This window comes from Lacerta agilis, chromosome Z, assembly GCF_009819535.1.
Source record: "Lacerta agilis isolate rLacAgi1 chromosome Z, rLacAgi1.pri, whole genome shotgun sequence".
Lineage (NCBI taxonomy): Eukaryota > Metazoa > Chordata > Lepidosauria > Squamata > Lacertidae > Lacerta > Lacerta agilis.
In genome coordinates, this window is record NC_046331.1 from 43,248,597 (window position 1) to 43,270,868 (window position 22,272).

General features: G+C 44.1%; 1 protein-coding gene across 1 annotated transcript in view; it reads left to right on the top strand.

Moving 5' to 3' along the window:
• Positions 1 to 22,272, top strand: part of LOC117040163 (rho guanine nucleotide exchange factor 6-like) — a 34,897-nt gene that overhangs the window by 7,094 nt on the left and 5,531 nt on the right. The window contains 13 exon segments of the mRNA XM_033137761.1: positions 415 to 519; positions 521 to 535; positions 1,205 to 1,343; positions 5,171 to 5,230; positions 7,078 to 7,219; positions 8,061 to 8,149; positions 10,101 to 10,182; positions 10,879 to 10,976; positions 11,806 to 11,871; positions 12,348 to 12,473; positions 14,602 to 14,622; positions 16,719 to 16,809; positions 19,234 to 19,323. Coding sequence (XP_032993652.1) covers positions 415 to 519; positions 521 to 535; positions 1,205 to 1,343; positions 5,171 to 5,230; positions 7,078 to 7,219; positions 8,061 to 8,149; positions 10,101 to 10,182; positions 10,879 to 10,976; positions 11,806 to 11,871; positions 12,348 to 12,473; positions 14,602 to 14,622; positions 16,719 to 16,809; positions 19,234 to 19,323 — 1,124 coding nt within the window.

Sequence of the window (22,272 nt, forward strand, 5' to 3'; positions counted from 1 at the left end):
CGCACTTTGCAGAATTGTGCACAAAACTATATCTGCCAGGAGAAATGTAAACTTAACACACTGACATATCTTTTGGGGGATCTTTTTAAAAAAGTATAAACTGAAATATGGAAAACTTAATTTAAGGTTAGGAAAAAATGGAAGTGATTGCTCCATCCTTGCTTAGATATAAGAAAACCTGATTTGCAAAATGCTTCTTGTCTTTGGAAATGTTCTGTGACCTTTAGCAAATTCTTGGCCTTGCTTGCTCATATGCATGTTGTAGGCAAGGGCTTGAGTTTGGGAGATTGTGCTTTGCTAGCCAGGTGAGCTCCTGGCTGGGGTGCAAGACATGACCTCCTGACCAACTCCCCATTCCCTTAACCATTACACAGAAGCCTGCTCTGAAACCCTTCCCTTGTATATTACCTGCAGGCTCCCAGAGCACCAGCAAAAAGTGGGGAGTTGCTTCATAAGCCTGATGCCCCAGTTCAGGTCTCTGTACCTCACCTATTGCGCTAACCATCCTTCTGCAGTCAACGTTGACTCAGCACAGGTAAAAATTAAAATATTATTCTATTAGCTTTTCTCTCTCCCTGTCTTCTTCCTCTTCCTCCTTCCCTTTTAAATCCCCCCTTCTTCCCTGTGCAATCCAGGAACTCTAAAATCCTGAATTATGGAGAATCTGAAAAGGCAAGTTACAGGTGGGTAGCCGTGTTGGTCTGCCATAGTCGAAACAAAATAGGAAATTCTTTCCAGTAGCACCTTAGAGACCAACTGAGTTTGTTCTTGGTATAAGTTTTCGTGTGCATGCATACTTCTTTAGATACCATCTGAAGAAGTGTGCATCTGAAGAAGTGTGCATGCACACGAAAGCTCATACCAATAACAAACTTAGTTGGTCTCTAAGGTGCTACTGGAAGGATTTTTTATTTTATTTTGGCACATCCTGTTATTCCTCTCTATTACCTTGTTGCTGGTTAGGTGTGATTAAATATTATTATAAGGTATTTATTTATGTTGATTGCTTATCTACTGTACATGTAGCAACAATAAGTTACCAGATATAGGAATTACAGTGTATTTTTAAACTCATAAACATTTTATTTTGTTTTAAAAGTGCCATTCAAAATGGTACCCGCTAGAGACCCTAAGAGCAGCCATGTTGTTTCAGAGCAAGAATCCATTTTGTTCCATATGCCTTTTTTGTGCACCTGTCTTCCAGTGATGAGCTGGAGAAGTTCATGGAGATTCAGGGAGCCCCTTGCCCAGGGATACTGACCTTAACCACAAACCTCAGCAAACCATTCACACGACTGGAGAAATACATCATCCTTCTGCAAGAGCTTGAGCGGCACATGGAGGTGAGCTCAGTGGCCGGGAGAGGCATACCTGCTAGCAAAAGAAGGGTTGGTTTGCACCCTCTGAGCAATCATGTCCCTGGTACTTTTGGCCAACTCCCAACAGCAGGGTATGGTCAGCCATTCAAAGACCACATTCCCCAGGGGATTGTAAGTCAGAGGCCACATGCTGAAAATGCGCAGAACCAAAGGCAAAGTGGCCACGCTCCTTTATTCTTCCTTCAGCTCCTCTTTCTCCTTTTCATAGAATTGTAGAGTTGGAAGGGACCCAAGGGTCATCTAGTGCCATGCAGGAATCTTTTCTTTCTGCCGCCCCCCCCCCCCCGCTTTCCCCTCATTGCCACCCATGTGAAACTAGACCAAGGACCACATGAAATTAGACCAAGGTTGTCCACCCCTGCTCTGTGGATTTTCATTTGCAGCTTTTGCCGACACGAGTAACCCAACTTCAGGCCTCAAATACTAGCTTGTCTTGTTTCACCTCTGACCTTCTGGGCACCAGGTAGGTCCAGAGGCAAAAGCAGGCAGAGAAATGAAGGTTATCTTTGTATACAGTAGGCTGGTTTCTGCATGCACTCTCTCGCAAACCATCTATGCTCCCATTCAGGCAAGGAAAAAGCAGTTTCAGAGTCCAAGGCACATTCCAGCCAGGCAAAAGTGCTTCAGGAGGGCTGATAGAGAGTTTTGGAGGAATCTGAACCCCAGCCCTGTGGGAGATTAGCAGCAAAACCTAACTGATGCATGCTCTTGCAAGCATGAGAAGGGGCTCAGACCACAGAGCTGTATTGCTGAGAGGCAGATACTCAGACCATAGAAATGCAATGGGTAGAGAGGAGTCTCTGTGATGTCATTTCCCCTCCTCTCCTGCAGAGGAAGGAAGAGTTGGGATAGCTCAGTTGGTAGAACATGAGGCTCTCAGGGTTGTAGTTTTGAGCCCCAGGTAATGCGAAACGTTCCTGCATTGTATGGGGTTGGACTAGATGATCCCTGTGGTCCCTTCCAACTCTACAATTCTTTTTGTCAGTGTGCGTGTGTTATTAAAGATTTTCTTGATTTACAAAAGTATGTGCAATGTCTCTCTCATATTTTTTCCATGTAACATTTTTACAAATCAGTTTCATTTGTTGAGACATTAGGAAGAAAAGGGGGGTGGGGAGATAGGTTGGGTGAGGTGATGATGTTTCTATTTTACTTAATATATGTGGGGTGGGGTGTCAGCATTGTTTGTGCAGGTTCTCTGTTGTTCGCTTGTGTTCCTTTGGTGGTGAGAGAGGTTGGGGTTGGCGTAGGTGTGTGATTGTTCATTTGTGGTTGGCTGTGGTGGTCTTTGTTTTCATGTGTGAATGGGGTGGGTGGGTGTTTTGGATCAGGTTAGCCATATTGATTTGTATGCTGTTGGTGGATTTTTGTCATTGTATTGTTGGGCTGTGTGTGTGTGATAAAGGGGAGCCATACCGGGGTGAAGGGTCTTCTTCTATTTGTCCCCATGTCAGTTTCAGTTTATTGATTAATTTTTCTAGTAAGGCCGTTTCCCATACTATTTGGTACCATTGGTCCATGCTTACTCCTGACAGATCTCTCCAGTGTCCCTGGTTATGATGTTTCTGGCTGCTGAGAGTAGATGGGTTATGAGTTCTTTGTGGTGTAAGTGGGCATTATTGTCTTGGAAGGTGTTTAGTAGGGCCAATTCTGGGGTGATTTCTAATACTTGCTTGGTTATTTTACATATTTCTCGTATGACTGTTGGCCAGAATGGATTTTGGGGCACTCCCACCACATGTGGAGGTATGTGCATGTGGAGGTGCACCCTCTCCAGCATTTTGGTGAGGTTCCTGGGCGTATTAGTGCTACGGTAATTTTCTTGGTGTTAGGTACCACCTGTAGGTGAGTTTCAGAGTGAGTTCTTTTCTTTTCGTTGATATGGATTTAAAGGGGGGGGGGTTAGACCACTTTCTGGTCCATTGAGTGGGGTTAATCTCATAGCCTATGTCTTCCTCCCATTGTTTTTTGATTGTGTCTAGAGGGTTCGTGGGATTTTGGAGTAGTATTTTGTATATTGCGGATACCATCCCTCTGCCGTGTCCCTTTGTTGTTAGTGTGAGATTTTCAAAGGTTATCAGGGGCCTAGTTGCTGCTGATTTTACTGCTGGATTGTTTAAGAGGGCATGTAATTGGTGATATGTTAACCAGGGCATTTGGGTGTCTTCTAGTTTGTCTTGTATTTCTTGTGTTTTTATACAAGTCTCTTAGGCGATATAAGCCTCTGGTTTGCCAGGTTTGAATCTGGAGGTTTTGTGCTGCGTGGTGGAATAATGGGTGGTATGCCAGGGGAATTAGTGGGGATGGGGTTGGGGATAGTTTGCCTATTACTGTTTTCCATGCTTTGAGCATGGTCTGTGTGTACCTATTAAGTGTTGTGGGAATTTTCCTTAGTTTGTTTGGGAGGAGAGGGTATGCTGTGGTGCAGGTATTTTCAATTGTGTCCCTCTCTAGGTGTGTCCATTGGTTTGTCTCATCTTCAAGTACAGTATATATGGGATTATATGACATATTTGGTTGTCAATATAGTATGTTTCTATGTTGGGGATTCCCCATCCTCCTTCTGAGGTGGGGAGGTGCAGGGTTTGGGGCTTATTCTTGGTTTTTTGTGTGAGAAGATAAAGGAGTGTTATTTTCGCTGCCATCTTCGGAGTTGGGTTTGGGGAATCCAGATTGGGAGGGTTTGTTTTGGGAGGGTGATCATTTTCATCATGGCTATTTTGTCTGAGAGAGTGAAATTTGTGTTGTTCCATCTCTTCAGGTCTTTGTTTATTGTCACCACAAGGGCTTGTAGTTGTGGAGATATAATTTATTAAGGTTTCTGGTTATTTGTACCCCTAGGTATCTGAACTTGGTGTGACCAAGTTTTATCTTGGTGATATTAGTAAGTTCTTTTTGGGTGTGAGGGGGGTGTTGAAGCACATAGCTTCTGATTTTGCAAAGTTTACTTGTAGGCCCAATATCACTGCAAATGTGTTGAGTTCTCTCATTAGGGAGGTTGCTGTGTTTAAAGGGTCTGGTGTTGTGACCATTAGGTCATCTGCAAAGAGCCCTAATTTATAGGTTCTGCAACTCTACAGTATGATCAAACTTCCTCCAACTCTCTCTTCCTTTGACCAGTGATGGAGGCAGACATGCCTCCACTTGCCCTAGCTTTAGGCACATGCCTGAAGCTGGTTATGCAGTAAACATAAGTATCTTGCCTGCATAGTTTTTATGGCTACCATTGCTGTGAACCAATGCATGATTATAAGTAAGTAAATCAGATTTTTAAACTTAGTTTACAGGTTGTTGCCCAGCTCTGTGTTAAGCGGCGTCTAAGAAAGAGAGAGCCAGTTTACTTCATTAACTGGACTTGCTCAAAACAAGATTTTAAAGTCTAATTCCTATGCTTTTACTTTTGCTGCCAAAGATGGGATTTTGAAACTGTCCAACCCACAGACGAGGGCACCTGGAGGGACAATTGCAATTAATATATCCTCTCCTATCCATTAAAACCCATCCCACAAGTCCTGAGCTTCCCCACCCCACTTTTGGATGGTTGTAAACCGCCTTAATATCCTTTGGGTAAAAGTCAGTATATAAATGATTCCAAAAAATAAGAATGGGTCCTAATATAACCTGCGCCCCCTTGATCTACTGCAGTTTGACTTACACACCCACACCCAGCTCCATCCTATGTTTCAACTAGCAGCATCTTAGGTTGGGGGGAATGTGTTATGAAAACACACACACACACACACATACACACGTACCTGGCCTTTCACACTCGCTAAAGCTTCTTTTCCTAGGAAGCTCATCCAGACCACGAAGATGTCTTGAGAGCAATCACACCTCCTTCAAGTCTTGTGGTAAGTCTTGGAAGCAGGCTCTGTGAGCCACACATCACCAGGAGTGGAGCAACCTAGGGGGATAATGGAGGGTCAAAGACCCATGACTACTTCTGCAGCGGGGTCCCCGTCTCCAATGTCTGCCCATTTGGCATGAAAGGGGAGTTTTTCAGCCACTGAGAAGGTGTCTTCTCACCTTCTCACCCAATCAAAGTGGAAGGAGGTGAGTCAGCCGCTGAGGATTGGCTCCTAGGGTCACTCTGGAGAATGTGCACAGGAAGAACACAGAGGACAGATTGTTCCGTGTGTTCCAAAGCGCAGCATTTAGGGAAACTGGAAAAAACAAGGTGCTTCAGTTTCAAGAAGGTGGTTGCATGTTCTGCTACATACAAGGAAAACACAAGTTAAGCTACTCTGAAAGAAATATTGGAGCATATCAAATTGTCTGCCCATTCTTTTGCACAGAAAATAAGTTGATCTGTTTGAAAGGCAACACATAGAGGTCTGCATTGACCATTATAATATTTATATTTTTATTTTTATTTCTGCAAACCTTGGGTCTTCCTAATCCTTCCTCTGACTTATGCATGGATGGTGCTGTTTTGCCCAGATATGGGTCTATGCTTGTAGAACGAGTTCACCATTTGTATGGGATAGGAGTAAGGAACCCACCCAAGCGCCCAGTTCACTTCTGTGCAACTTCCTTGGAGCCACGTGCCAGTGGTGGGAGGGGTGGCTGGAGACAATAATGGGCAGATCAACAATGCAAATTTTACCTTTCCATGGAATGCTCCTTTCTACTTCCACCAACACCTCTATCATCCATCCAGGCAAACAAGTTATTGGAGTTCAAGGCACATTCCAGCCAGGCAGAAAAATATTGAAGGAGCATATGAAGTGAGGGCTGTGTCTTACAGGGAGTTCACTGGGGAGGGAGTTTGGCCTGGGGAGAATCTGACTGCGAGGGCCACATCTGACCCCCAGTACAGATGTTTCCACCCCTAGTATGTGTAAGGAGTGCTCCTTTGAATCCCCCCCCCCCGTGTGCATTTTCCTAGGAATGTTCACTCACATAAATTCAGAAGCTGTGGAGATTTAAAAGGGGGACTTAAACTCTCCACATGGGGGCACCCTTTCCCTACTCAAAGCTTGATCTTCTGTTCTTAGGAAAGCAAAGATTCTTTCTTTCTCTTGCCTCTTCCGCTGCCTTCACTGTAGCCCAGTCTGGATAACCCGCTTCCTTCCTCATCACAGAAGAAGCACATGTTGTGGTGGGAAGGTGGGCAGGAGACTTCTGAATCTGGGTGCAAAGAAGGAGGTGAATGTTGGTTGAAAACAGGAAAGAAAAGAGGCGTTGAGTTAGCTCAGATGGCTGGGGAGTGGGGGCATCGCTGTGCTTCACCCGCACAAGGTCCCTGGTTCAACCCCCTACATTTCCACAAAAAAAGAGCAGGAAAAATCCTTCTCTTCTGCCTGAGACCCTGGAGAGCTGCTGCTAATCATAAGAACACTGAAGAGCCCTGCTGGGTCAGTATAAAGGGGAATTCTAGTCCTGCACTCTGTTCTCTCAATGGCCAACCAGATGCCCAAATAGGAAACCCACAAGTCGGACCCGAATCACTTGCGATTCCTAGCAACTAGCAGAGGCTATTGAGGCAGAACGTGGCCATTGTGTCTAGCAGCCATTGGAGCCACGAACCATCCTTCAGTTCTTAAATGAGGCATCCAGAACTAGGCATCTATTCCCTCTGCTCCCATTTCTTTGTGTTTTTGTTGGAGAGGGAAGTGAAACGGGGGTTTGTGTTTGCCTTGCTTTTTATGCTTGCCCTCTGATCTGTATCCAAAGCCTTTCTTTTCTCTCTTGGCAGTCCCAGTGTCAGGAGATGAGGAAGAGGAAACAGCTTGAGCTCCAGATCCTGTCAGAGGCCATCCAGGGATGGGAGGGCGAAGACATAAGATCAATGGGCAACGTCCTGTATATGTCACAAGCCTTGGTCCAGTATGGAGGGAGTGAGGTGAGAGCGGCAGGACTTAATATCCTAAACCTTGAGGGCTGGACTCTTTCTCCATCACCTCTTTGTCTGTTCTCTGTGGTCAAGGGCCCTGTATGACCCTCTTCCCCCAGCTCCGTCAGAAAGGAGGTTTCTCTCATTTACACATCTCAAGTCCAATATGGGAGAAGTGGGGAGCTGAGAGGGCAGACTTAAAGAGAAGAAGACCAGTGAATACCACTTGTGTTTGGCCTCTGTGATTTCCCTCCCTGACCTTAAATGAACAGGAGGATTGTGGGGATTTTCGCTCGCATTTACATTTCTGGCAGAATTCTCCAGCATATCTAATTCAGCCCCTTCCCGGGCTTGTGATGGTGTGAGACTCAGGTAGCAGCAGGGTGTGCCATTTTATGAGTGGTGAAACTTAATTTTGCAAATTTCTACAGGAATGGAGTCTTTAAAATGGTGGTTTTAGGTGTGAGGAATTCAAATCTCCTAAAGTTTTTGGAGAACAGTTAGCTTGGTAAACCTATGTTTTGATGAAGAGAACATGAACTGCTTTTGGAAACCCGAATAATTTTAATTTGCCTTCTGAAAATGCTGGCATTGCTAAATAATTTATTAATATTATTAATATTAATATTAATTTATAACTGATAGTACTTGGCAGTCTTTTAATGATTTCTGTGCAGTTTTACACACATTTTACTTGCCGGTCAAAACTAAATTATATTAATTGACCGGTAATCAAAATATATTTTGGAATCCCCAAGTCATGTTACAACTTTTAGCACTTTCCTCATTTCGGAATTTGAAACTGAAAAAATTCAACACGCGTGACTTTTCCTTTTTTGTTTCAGGAAAAGAAGAGAGATACCTCATGTTGTTTTCTATGCCCCTGCTGATTCTCTCTGCCAGTCCTCGGATGAGCGGATTATGTATCAAGTGAGTAGTGTCTTCTTGGGTTTGCAGGAATTTTGGCTTTTTTTTTTTTTTTTTTGTGGAAGGACAATTGTGCATTATGGCCACGTGTTTCCCCCCAAAAAAATCCACCAGAGGGATACCTATGACTTTTCTAGCCTTTTTTGCTAATTGACCCCTGCCATTCATAGGTGCAGCTGGAGTTGGACAATTCTGTCAATTTCACTTTCTACTCTTGATTTTTTCCAGCTTACATTTGGTTCAGTCCGTTTCATCAACAATTTGTGGGGAGAGAGATGGCGTTCCTTTTAAAAAGTCTGCACAAAAATGCTCATACATGTTCTGTGCTGTCGCTATTAAGCTACGGTCCGCACAATTAGGTGGCTCCTGATCTTCTTTGATTTAAGTATTATAATAATCTGAATTGTTGATTTTTAAATTAATTTCTAAATTTATTCTTTTAAAGCAATAATTATTAATTTTAATGTACTTTAATTTTAATACGGCCAACCCCTTTTTAGATCAAATCTCAGATCAATTTTAAATTGCATTTATTATTGATTCTGTATGTGTCTTTTTTGTGTGTGTGTGTGCTGGTCGTCGACCGTAATAAAGTACTTACTTTACTTACTTACTTACTTTCCTTACGCATACATTGATGCGCTTCCACTTATCCTAACAGATGCATTTTTTTTCTGTAAGCAGGTTGCCTAATATACACAGCTTTCCCTAAAATAATGTAGTTTTGTACATTATTTGCAGCAGAATATGCTTTTTTTGTGCACACACTTTGCCTGGGGAGCTGAATCACAAAATTTAGAAAGAAGCAGGAAATTCAAAGGAGAGCTCCATTTTAGTTTCCCTATTAGTTCAGGAAATGTAAATGAGGTAGGTTTGCATTAAGTAAAAAAAAAATCTAATCATTTGACAATTATTAACAATAATCAACAAAACTGCTCCAGAAAAAAAAGACTTGAAATCATAATATTTTACAAGAAAGGATGACTTAAGATAAATGACAATATTCTTCCAAAAGAACCCCCTCAAAATATCCTTGAATTTGCTTTTGCAGGAATAATTATTTCTTGACATTTGGTTTCCCCAAAATTTATTTCCATATTCACTTGCATTCTCATCCTTAGATGTACTTTTGACAGTGTAGCCAAATTCCAGACTTTATGAAGCCAATCTTTCCAAGGAGCAATACAACTTTTATTTTTATAAATACTTATGGAAGCACCTTAGGGACGCGGGTGGCACTGTGGTCTAAACCATTGAGCCTAGGGCTTGCTGATCAGAAGGTTGGCAGTTCGAATCCCCATGATGGGGTGAGCTCCCATTGCTCTGTCGCAGCTCCTGCCCACCTAGCAGTTCGAAAGACACATCTAGTGCAAGTAGATAAATAGGTACCGGCTTCGGTGGGAAGGTAAACGTCGTTTCCGTGCACTGTTCTGGTTCGCCAGAAGCAGCTTAGTCATGCTGGCCACATGACGCGGAAAAACTGACTGTGGGACAAACACCGGCTCCCTCGGCTAGTAAGTGAGATGAGCACCGCAATCCCAGAGGCATCCGTGACTGGACCTAATGTCAGGGGTCCCTTTACCTTTACCTATGGAAGCACCATAAACCTGGCCCTAGATTAGAGCAGGCTTTCTCTCTTCGCTTTTATTTAACACAGGAAGGCACACATCACTTAAGATGCGCTGAGGCATACGTGTAGTACCATTTAAGATCAAAGAAACCCAGCTCCCCTGCTCCCTCCCTTTCAAAACTACTATTTGAGTCATATACAGATTGTGCATATTCAGCTAAATGATTTGATGAGTTGACTTGGGTTTCTTTAATAAGGTGGCAGTCCCTAAAATTTACATACTGCAAAAAGTCAGTCAAAGTTGCTCAAGAAAACGTTGACATAATACCTTTATTTTCTTTCTTTCTTTCTTTCTTTCTTTCTTCTTTCTTTCTTTCTTTCTTTCGAGCAGGGAAAGCTCCCTTTAATAGGTATGATTGTCACAAAATTAGAAGATGTGGAAGTCAATGAACATGCTTTTGAAATTTCAGGTCAGTGTGCTGCTAGCAGCTTAGATGCATGCATTGAGTAGATTAGATTGAATATTTATACCCACTTTTCTACTGTAATGATACTCAAAGCGGCTTGCAATAGGAGGCAAAAAAGCAACATGCAGCAATGATGCAAAATGCTGAATACAATATAAAATACATAGGAACGTAAGAACATCAGGAGAACCTTGCTGGATCAGGCAAAAAGGCCCACCATCCTCTTCTCACAATGGCCATGCCTACATCCTGTGGGGAAACCCACAAGCAGCAACTGAGTGCACCAGCCACTCTCCCAACTTGTGAGTTCCAAGCTACTGGTATTCAGAGAGATGCCAGGTGGCATTCAGCTAAGTTTTACTCATAGTAGACTCACTGAAAACAATTACAAACTGAGGTCCATGAGTTTCAGTGTGCATATTTTCAGTAACACTGAGTTGAATCCTTCTGATGGCCTCTGACAATGGAAATAAGATGCTGCACCATGGTTGGTAGCCTTATTTAGTGGAAATAAATGGTGTATTGCAATGGTGGTGAACCTCTGGCCCGTAGGCTAAAATCCGGACCCTGGCAGGGCATTCCAGTTTGGCCCATGGTGGCATTTTCCACAAGGCCGCTCCTTCTGTCAATCAAGTGATTGTCACAGAATGAGTGGGCTATTTTGTTGTTGTTTTTAAATGAGTTAACCTGGTTGTACAGGGAGCCTGGTCGACCGGATTACAGTGCATTGCAACAGCAGCCAGGATCTGCACGACTGGCTTGACCATTTGCACAGGCTCACCAGGGGGACGGTTCAAGCGGCAGCCTCTCCAAGACACATTCCTGGGCTCTCATTCTGTAAGTTGAATCTGCTTTGTGGGGCAATCTTGGTCGGTTCCGAGCTCCTGGGAGGGAGGCAACACACCTTCCATTCCTGCAGGGGTTGCTAGTGTGCTGGAATCCACTATGATCAGAATTTTATGTAGGTTGAAGAGAGAATGGGTTGCATTCACCCTCTGCCCCTCACATCCCTTTTGAAGCCTCTTGCATTGTGTGCTCATTTATTAAACTGTTTGGGTTGGCCAAACCTGCAGCTCTTTATTCTGTTTCCTTGATGTTTCCCTAATTGTTGATTTCCACATTATATCTGAGCTTTCGCCCAACTGTGAAAAGCCACTTCCTGGATTTTTTAATTAAAATTATTATTTTCAATGTTACAAAACCACATTCACATTAAAACAAACATTTCCCCATCCCTATCTTTCTTTAAATAAACCAGTCATTTACAACATTCCCTTCTTCCCTGGTTCCTTTAATTTTCCCACCCTATCCTGCATATTCTTATATATCCATTTAAACTGCCTTATTCCTTTATTGTTCCTTTGCCATGTGTTATCTGTTGAATTCACCCTAATCCTACCAACGATTTCACATGTTTACAGTTGTTTTCCAGATACCCCACAAAAATTTCCATTCCTCTGCCACTTCTGGAAATGTAATAGTGTAAGTTTAGTGCAAGTTTCCAGAAAGAAAAATTGGGGGGGGGGGGCGCTAACAAAAGGTTTGCAAATACAGTGGTACCTTGGTACTCGAACGGTTTGGCTCCTGAACAAATCGGCTCCCAAGCGCCACAAACCTGGAAGTGAGTGTTCCAGTCTGTGAATGTTTTTCGGAAGCCAAACATCCGACGCGGCTTCCATGGCTTCCGAACGAGTGCAAGAAGCTCCTGCAGCCATCAGAAGCCGTATCTTGGTTTTCAAATCATTTTGGGAGTCGAACGGTCTACCAGAATGGATTAAGTTTGAGAACTAAGGTACCACTGTAGTGGAAATGAGCAACATAAATTGTGCTGTGCTCCACTATATTTCCCTTTGTGGCTTTTATGTTGTGTGAAAGCTCAAGTAGAATCTGAACATCAAGAACCTAGGAAATTGCCTTATCCTGAGTCGAGCATCTAGTTCAGTATTGCCTACACTAACTGGCAGTGGCTCCACAGGTTTGCAGGCAGTGTTCTCTCCCAGCATTACCTGGGGATAGAACCTAGGGCCTTCTGCATGCAAGGGCAGGTGCCCTTCCCCAAATGAAGCAGCACAACCAAAATGGGGTCCTTTTTCCTTTCCTTGGAAGATGTGGGAACTCCCAGCAGGTTAACAAGCTAAATCAATAAATAAGAATTGTTTTATCATCAGACTTTCAGCTCTACTGGACAAGCCCGTGGCCCGTTGGAGCCGCCCAAAATCCTTAAGCCCTGGACCTTAAGTTGCCTCCGCCCAGCACCTCCCCTCCGGCCATCGGTGGCACTCAGCTACAAAGAGGTAATTGTCACAAATGGGTCTGGGTTGTGCCGCTGGATGAATACTGGGCATTGCTGTCTCACTTTGTGACTGGATGTGTAAGCTTAACACAGAAGGCTGGCTCCACTAAGCAACATGTTTACAAATCCAGGCAGAAGGGCAACCCAAAGGCAAGGTTTTCCACTGCCGTAGAATTTTAGGATCGACCTTAGAAGTCATCTAGTTATAAATCCTGCTGTTCAATGCAGGAGCTATAATTTAGGACACACCTCCAGAATCCCTGAGGGATGGCTACTTGGCTTCTACATAATACTTCCAGAGGAGGAGCAGCTCCTGCTGGTTAGCAGAAATCTGCTTTGTTGCACTCTGGTCCAACAAAGGCACCTGCTCCGTGTTCTGCACGACAACCCTGCAAATATTTGAGGGCTGCTCTTATGTCTCCTTTGGAGGGGAGGGTGTCATGTCAGTAGCTCAATGAAGGTGTTGACCCAGTATGTGGCCAGCTGCAGAAAAGATAAAATTCCATGCCAGGGATCATTATTAGGAAAGGAACCCAATAGAAAACTGCCAATATCATAATGCTATTATACAAATCCATGGTGCAACCGCAATTTGGAATATTGTGCACAGTTCTGGGCTCCTTGTCTCAAAAAGGATATTGTAGATTTGGAAAAAGTTCAGGAAAGTCCAGCCAGAATGATCAGGGGGTGGAGCAACTCTCTTATGAAGTCCCCCCCCCAATTTTATCTTTTGGGTGTCTTTTTGTCTTTTTAAACCCATAGAAAACCTGGGATTCTTAGGAATAAAAGTATATTTCATATTTGGTAAAAAGGTAAAGGTTTACTGCTTCAGCAGCCAAACGTCTCACAGAGAAAGAAATCCACTTCCCCACTTAATTGCATCCATCCAATTTAATCTCACACTATAACAGGAAACTGGGCTGGCATAGGGAGTTATTTGCATCATACAGGAAACTTGTGTCACAACCCCCGGACGGTGTTACTATAAAATCACTCTTCAATACTTTTCAGGGATTTTTTTTTAATGACTCATTTTTTTACACGACTCACCCACCATACCGCTTGTGCTGGAGGCTTGCTGGCTTCTGTACACGGGTGCTGATGGTCCTATTTTTGTTCCTAAAATTTCATAAACATTGTCAGACATTGCCAAAGATGTTTGGTTTTGTCTTGCTCAGTATGCTTGTGTCCATTTTTCTTGGGAGTATATTCCATTGCTGTCCATGGGTCTAAGTAACTGAGCACTGGTGTGGTCATCAGTTTTTAAGTGTGGGGGGAGCTCATCATGGCAGTCAGCATTGCCCCACCAAAGAGAAATATCAAGTGGGCGTTGGAAATCCAACAACCATGCTATAAGGTAGTTGGATAAAGCCTTGCTCACAGGAGGCTGTGCTGGCTTCTGTTTTGTGTTCTGGCTCCGCCCACCATGGCTGGCTCCACCCACCATTGGCCAAGGCTCCATGGTTGAATTTCCTCTGTGAAAAGGTTACCTATTCCTGCCCTTGAGTTTCCTTGCTCCAGTTCTACTGTTCCTTGTAACTGCCTATTCACCTGCCCTTTTTGAGTGAGCAGTGACTCTCCTTTGGGAGATGCGTGTGATGAAGCCGGGAGGTGAAGGTGGGTGGAAATAGGTCCCCTTTGAGGGCGGGTGACCCTTTCTCAGGAGCAGTTGAGTGAGCTGACCACATCCAACATGGGGGAGTAGAAGATTTAGCCCCCTTCCTGCAGCAGAGGCTAGCTGGGAAGGGGGGAGACCCTGAGCAGTGAGTCATTCAGAGTTTGCAGAAGGAAACTTCTTCCATGAACAGAGAGCTTCTCGTCCCACAGGAGTTTTCCAGTGTTTAATCGATGCCTTTCCACCTTGTTATTATGAATAGTATAATCAAATTTGTCAGTCATTTTACAGAGCGGCTTAACAAGATAAGAAATGCAATAAGCGAAAGTAAAACTTAAACAGTGAGCAATGCAAAATAAATAAAATGCTCTTCCAGTGGTGAATCAGTAAGGGCAAGTCCTACCCACCCCGTTAAGATACCAGACTGAAAAAAGTCAGCCGCTTTTTTCATGAATCATGCTTACCTTCTTATGTTTGTCTTTGTTTTTTTTTTCTTTTTATGTTCATTCGGTAGAGGATGACTTACATTTTAAAGGTAAGGATGGAATCATCTCCATGACTTTCTGGGTCGCTGCATTGCATGTATGTTTTAACAAAGGACAAAGTGGGTTTTCCCCTTCTCTCTCCACCCCACCCACCCACGACCTTCTGCATTCGTGTGTCATACTTTCCCAGAGCAAAGCTCTGTGTTTGTTTGTTTGTTTTGCAATTCATTGCCGTTCACTTTACTGCGTTGTCCTGACTGCAAGCAGTGGGACTCACTCTCTAGCACTTCCGCAAAGGACACTTAATGCTGCGGCTGAATTCAGAGCATGGAAAAAAAGATTCATCTGTCTGTGGCTCTTAGGTCATCCTTTCCCAACCTAGTGCTTTCCAGATCATGGGAGCCCACAGGAATATTTGTGGTGTGTGAGGGAGCAAGCTAATTTCTATCAAAAGAAAGCCCTGGGAAGAATAGCGGCTGTACATTCTGCATCACATCTCAGGATCTGCAAATATTAGAAATTTCCTCTCTCTTTTTTAATGAAAGCTGGAAATCTTGGGATTAAGGTTCAATAATGCACACAGAGTCCAGATGTTATGGACTCTGTGTGCATTCATGAGGCAGTTTCTTCAATTTCCCTGATGTTTTCCTAAGTGTTAATTTCTGCATTATATTTTAAGCTTTCATGTGACATAAAACTATATTAGAGTATAGCTCTCACTTCCATTTTATTTGCAAACAGATTCCCTCCTCCACCCCACCCCCCGGAAACAAATAACACAAAAACTTGCACTATGTTCACCTATGATTCTGGAAATGGCTTCTAGGTCACGCGAGAGCTCAGAAATAACATGGAAATCAACAGTTTAGGAAACAGAATAACTACCCCTTGAGTGCAGCCAATGGCTCTCATCCCCCCCTCACCAGCACAGCCAATGGGTAGCGGGGAGTGGAGGGGAATGAATGAATGAATCTTCATTTGTGTCAGCCATTGGCCATAGCAATAAAACAACAATACTACATACAAATAATAGAAATAATTATATAAAATACATTTTAGGGTTTTGAATCAATAGTCAAATAGTGGATCTTATTCTGATTGCCCCAGCTAAAAACCTTGCAACCTTTGCTGTCACCTGCTCAGCAGGGAGTGGAGTTGGAGTTCAGTAATATGCAAAAGGCACTAGGTTTGAAATCATTTGTATTTTCCATGATGACCTCAAGATGGCATCCACATAATTATATGTTCCCATATGAGAAAAAGGCTTAGCCTGCAGAATTTACAAAATAGGACAGAAGCAGGAAAAGTGCATTATAGGAGACAGGAAAACAATATCCCTTCTGGAACCCCAGAGATTTATATTGCATGGTGTCCAAACAACTCACTCAGCAATCGCATCTCTGAGTTGATTCGTTCACCAGATTTGCTCATTTCACAGAAATCACTTAGAAGGTTACCTGCGCATTTTGTTTCATAACTTTCTTTCTAGAAGGGCTAGAGACTGGGCTGTCTCATGGTTTCATCTAATTTTCACTAGCCCCATCAGTTAAAACAACTTTTGGCTGCTAAAAAGATATCCCCAGTTAATTGGAAAGATGAATAGATACTCAAAATACTTATAAAAAGTGCAGGTGGTTCAAGCCTCTGCAGGGATCGCTCTCCTCCCACAGAGGCTTGGGAAGGAAGCTGAAGCCTGCCAGTCATATAGTTGGCGGGGCGCAGCTTCCATCCTAAGCCTCTGTGGGGATCGCTTTCTTCCTGCAGAGGCTTGGGAGGCAAGCTGCACGCCTGCCAGCCATATAGTTGACGGGGCACAGCTGGCGGGCGTGCAGGGAAAGGGGAGGCTGCCGGCAAAGCCACACAGCTCCCCCACTCACTGGGGCACCCCTGAGAGGCCAGCACCCTGGCGCAAGGTGCCAGTAAGCCCAATAGGAAAGATGGCTCTGGCTGTATTACCAAGTTCCAGCCCTGCTTTTTGTCCTATAAGTATTGCTTTGTCACACACGCCCAGATTTATCAGCTGAGACTGAGATGACTGTCAGCTAAGATTTCTTTATTATAACCTTGGTTGTCTCATTATTAAGTGAAATATGTGTTGTTGTTGTTGTTGTTGTTGTTGTTGTTGTTGTTGTTGTTAAAAAAACAGGAATCAAGCAAGAGCCCAAAGACAATGAAGAAGTTCCTTCCAAAAAGGAAAGACAGGAAAACATCTGATGAGGAATTTGTCATTAGAAAAAGTGAGCTGACTTACATGACTTGTACTTGTAGTGATTGCATTTAAAAAAAATATACACAGATTCTCCAGTGTAATATCTAAGAACCCCCCCCCCCATCTGCACTGTACATTTAAAGCAGTATCATGCCACTTTAAACAGCCACGCCTTTCCCCAAAGAATTTTGGCAACTACTAGGAAATGTAGTTTAAGGCTGCTGAGAGTTGTTAAGAGACCCATCTCAACAGGAGATCCCCCTCACGGAGCTACATTTCCCAGACTATCCTGGGAATAGATTGGTTGTTAAGCCACTCTGAGACTTGTAGTTCTGCAAGCAGGGGGTGGGGGGTGGGGTCTCCTAACAACGTTCAGCACCTTTTAGCAAGTAGAATGTGACCCTGGTCAGCCAGCAAGCAGATGGGCAGCTGCTGAACCACAGACTTCTGCTGGAGTTCTGCATCCCCTGAATCACTGCAGGCATCCCCAGAGGTGATTTTTCACTACACGGTGGAAAGAGCTGGTCCAATTAAGGACAGTGGAGTCCTGCTAGTTCTGGCCAAAGACTTGTGTAATATAGTGTCCTGTTCCCACAGTGGCTAACTAGATGCCTGTGGGAAGCCTGCAAGCAGGACCCGAACGTAACCTGCTCTCTCCCCACTTGCGATTCACAACAACTAGTCTTCAGAGGCATGCTGTGGGTAGGCTCCTCCACTCTGCTGTATTTTTGGGGGTGGTGTATTCTGCATAATAGTGCATTAGTGATGGATTTATTATACTGGACTGTCCACTTAGTTGTTCTGCGATGCTTCCCCAGTGTTACTATATGATTGCCATGCATAGGGACGGGGGGGGGGGGGAGTGAACTGGAACATTTGCAGTAAAAAGAAAAGAAAAGTTACTGGGTTTCTGTAGGAAGTTGCAGCTCATGCACTGCTTGAAAATGAAGCAGACCACCCTGAAACTTCTGCAGGTGCGAAAGGTACTGACGATCACGTATGACTGCCCCAATACCACCGTGAGCAGAAAACTTCATGAATACACAATGCACACTGCGTTTTGAAGGACTCAAAAAGATTGCCTGCTGCTCTCAAGGTCACCGGGGCCAAGATAAATACAGTGGTACCTCGGTTTAAGAACAGCCCTGTTTACGAACTATTCCACAAAACTGGAAGTAGTGTCCCAGGTTGCGAACTTTACCTCGGTCTATGAATGGAAGCCGAATGGTGGAAGGGCACTGGCTGTGGGCGGCCTCATTAGGGAAAGTGCGCCTTCTTAAAGAACAGTTTTGGTTTAAGAACGGACTTCCGCAATGGATTAAGTTTGTAAACCGAGGTACCACTGTACCTGCTTCCTCCATTTTAAATACAGTGGTACTCTGAATGTCACTGTTGATGAGCATTTCGGTTTTTGAATGCCGTAAACCTGGAAGTAAATGCTTTGGTTCTCGAACACGCCTCGGAAGTCAAACATGAAATGCTGCTTCCGCTGAGTGTAAGATCCTGAGGCCTGGCTGTCAACTATTGAGTTTTTGGTTTTCGAATGTTTCAGAACTCGAACGGTTTTCCGGAACGGATTACATTCAAAAACCAAGGTATCACTGTATTAGAAAATCAGCAGTTTCTCAGGGTTGTATTCAACTACATTTTATTACTCGGAGTAGATCCATAGACCTAATTGATGGCTCATCCACACTTACCTTTTGCTCCGTGCTTTCCCACAGTCTCTGCTCAAGGACTTTTTATTTTTATTTCGCTCTGCCCCTCTCCCCAGGAAAAACCTTTCTTTAATACTGTTTTTTTTTTGTAGATTGCGGTAAAGAGCGGGTTTTCGTGGGGAAAGCACCACAGCCAAAAGGAAAAAAAGTGCTTGGACACAAAAAGAAATCTGGATGAACTTAGTCATTGCCATTAATTTAATTGGGCCTACTTTGAGTAAAAGTTAGTTGCATACAACCCTCGCTTCTGACTAGAACACATGAGTGTTCTAGCTCTTGTGAGGCAGAGATGAAACATAAAACAAATTGTTCCGCTCCACCTAACAGCAAAGCTAGAAATCAATGTTAGATGCTGAGCCAGTGGTGGAGTAAGGCTCCGCGGTACCCGGGGCGGCAAAGGAAACGCCCCGGGGGCGGGGCGTCGTGACATCACATTGTGACGTCATGACGCTCCGCCCCCAGGGCGGTTCCGGGGGTGCCGGCGCCGCTTCTGCAGCCCTCTTTTAAGCCGAATAGCTCGCTTTTAAGCTCTCCGGCTCAAAAGGAGGCTGTGGAAGCGGCGATCCGATGACAGAGTGCGCCTGCGCGTGCAGGCGCACTCCGTCGTCGGGCCGTGCGCTGCCGCTCCCAGGGTGACGGAGGGAGTGGCAGCGCGTGTAGGTTCTCAAGTTAATAGAAGCCAGATTGGGTGAGAGTCGTCTTTTGCATTCACCTGCCTTTGCGACATTTGACAGGTACTGCTGCCTTGGAAGAAGATGCACAGATCCTTAAAGTGATTGAGGCCTATTGCACAGGCGCCAGCTTCCAGCAAACCCTCAGCTCAGGTGAGTGGCTTGAAGGTGGCACCTCATCCCTAGAAACTTTTGAATGTGGGGTAGCTTTGAGATAAGTGAGGTGCAGCGAGCTGGCAGCTTAGCTTATGCCTGGTGCATTCCTCTCGCAATGCGTGGGAGGCTCTCTGCCAAGCATTGTGTGCTAGTTGGGGTTTGAACTTACAAAGCAGTCTTCCATTGAGCCAGACCATTGGTCCTTATAAGCCTTGGATTATCTACCTTTGTCGTCTTTAGCTCCTAGTGGGGTTCTTTTAACCTAAACCTCTCCAGATGCTGTTCGACTCCAACCACTATGAGTCCCATCAAACACAGGCATTGAGCAGGGATGATGGGAGTTGTAGTCCAGTGACACTGGGAGGACCAAAGGTTAACCTTTCCCTGTGCCTGGCACCCACTTTTCATAAGAACCTACAAAGAGCCCTGGAGGATCAGACCAAAAGGTCGATCTAAACCCATCTTCTTTGTTGCTCTCAGGGGCCAACTGGATACCTCCGAGAAGTCCACAAGCAGGGCATGAGAAAGATGTTTACTTTCGTATTTATCTTCTTAACCCTTTATGTCCTGCCTTTCTTCCATCGTGGAATCCACAGTAGCCTACCTGTGGTTCCCAGGAGGTCTCCCATCCAGGCACTGACCAGACCCAGACCTGCTTAGCTTCCAGCAGAGCAGCATCCTCACATACCTTAAGACCATAAACTGGGATTGAGTGATTGCCCTCCCCTGCTGTTTTCCCCTAGCAATTAGCATTCAGAAGTAGATCATCTGTTCTATATGAATGTTTCACATAGGCTTCATGGCTAAATAATGTGCCATGAATTAGCCCTCTCCGTAAAGAGTGGTCAAAAATGCCTTTTAAGTCACAGTCTACTACAAAGCAGGTGTTCTGCATAAGAAGATCCTGCTGGATCAGGCTGATGGCCCATCTAGTCCAGCATCCTGTTCTCAGAGTGGGCAACTGGGTGCTTGTGAGAGATTTGAGTGCAAGAGCCCTCTCCCCTCCTGTGGTTTCCAGCAAGTGGGATTCGGAACTTTGACTGGTTCCAACTGCGGGGGCAAAGCAGAGCTGTAGTGATGAGTATCCATTCATAGCCTTCTCCGAAAAATTGTCCAGTCCTTTTTTGAAGCCTTCTTAAGTTGGTGGCCAACACTGCTTCCTGTGGGAGGGAGTTCCATGGTTTACCTGTCAGCCTTCAAGCCACCCAGTTCAGTGGTCACCCTAGCCTCATTGGGGAGTAAGTTCTTAGTTTATGTATGTGCTGCAATGATGAAGGACTTCCTTTTATCTGTCCATAATCTTCCAAAACTAAGCTTCATTGGATGCCCAACATTCTGAAAGAGGGAGAAAAACTTCTTCATATCTGCTTCCTCCATGCTGTGCTTAGTTTTTATAAACTTTCATTGTGTTACCTCTGCAGCTGTCCCAAATGCTGCAACTGTTCCTCATAGGGGAGTTGCCCTTGATCATTTCACTTGCCCTGAGCTACAAGGGCTGATGGTCTGCCTATAAATAAGGCAGTTTCCTATGTTTCCTATCTGCTGCCTCACTCTTACCTCATGCCCTGCGGCAAAGGAAGCACAGTAGAGGACGATGGCAGTCCCTTCTCACCCAGCTCCCTCCCATTCCACTGTGCAAGCAACTGATGGTAATCTCAGAATGCAAGAGATAGCTTCAACTAGGAAGCACAGGGCACTATCATTTAATCTGCTGCACCTTTCAGAAAAAGCTGCTTCCTGAGTGAAGTGCTAACATCTTCTGAAGTGATGGAAATGCAAACATTTAGTCAGTTGCATTGACAGGGCAGATTAAAATCTGTGTACTCTTAGAGGGGAGAGAGAGGGGTAGTAAAATGGGTGTGGCCCTCTCCTTCCGAAATGTGGCTGCTTTGTGTAACTTTTGTCAGCTGTTAAGCTATCAGAAAACACATGCCCATTTCCTGGTCTATTATGAAGTGATGGTTTTAATCAACGAAGCCAGAAAGACTTGGAACCAGGTTACCTGAAAGAGTGTCTTAGCATAGAAGAGCTGGCTGCAGGATCAGGCCAACGTCCCATCTTGCCCAGCATCCTGTTTTCACAGTGGCCAACCAGATGCCTATGGTGAAGCCCACAAGTGTCAGCCCACAATAGTGACAACACTCTTGTTATTTGTGATTCCCAGCCCCTGATATCTGGTACCTGCTCCATGTTCTGCCATCAAATGAGGTGAAGTGGGTAGCTAAAAAGGAGAGAGCCTTCTTGGTGGTGACACCCCACTTATGGGATAGCTTTCTTTCTTTCTTTCTTTCTTTCTTTCTTTCTTTCTTTCTTTCTTTCTTTCTTTCTTTCTTTCTTTCTTTCTTTCTTTTTTTCTTTCCTGAAATATTTTTTATTAAGTTTTACATTTTAACAATCCAATAAAAACCACATTAAAACATTCCAAATTATAATACAATAAAAAAGCCAAATATTCAATGCCAAATTATATATCTTTGGGTGACTTCCTATGCTCTGAAGTTCGGGGAGTGATGATCTAATATTTTACTGCATTCCTTAATTAGCCGAAATAATCCCAATAAAACATTTCCGATGTTGATCCTTCATTTATTTTTAACAGCCTCTGAATTAGTTTAGCAAGCGGGTTAGTCCTTTGTAGTTCTGTGTGAAATAATTTTAATTTTCTTCTTCTTTATTTTCCTGTTGTAGTCCAAAGTCCTCATCGATGCCAGTTTCATTTTCTGCACACAAAGGCAAATCTCAATGCGTCACATCCAAGACAGAGGGAGATCTAGCCTTCTGCCATTAACGCTGGGCTAATATCCAAAATTCCCTTCTGTGATCTCATTCCAGCTCCAAACAAGCTGATGCCTCAGTAAAAACACCATAGCTCCCATCATGAATTCTTTTTATCATTCCATTAAGAATTGTGGCCAGAATCATAGTCAAAATTTCACACACTCATTT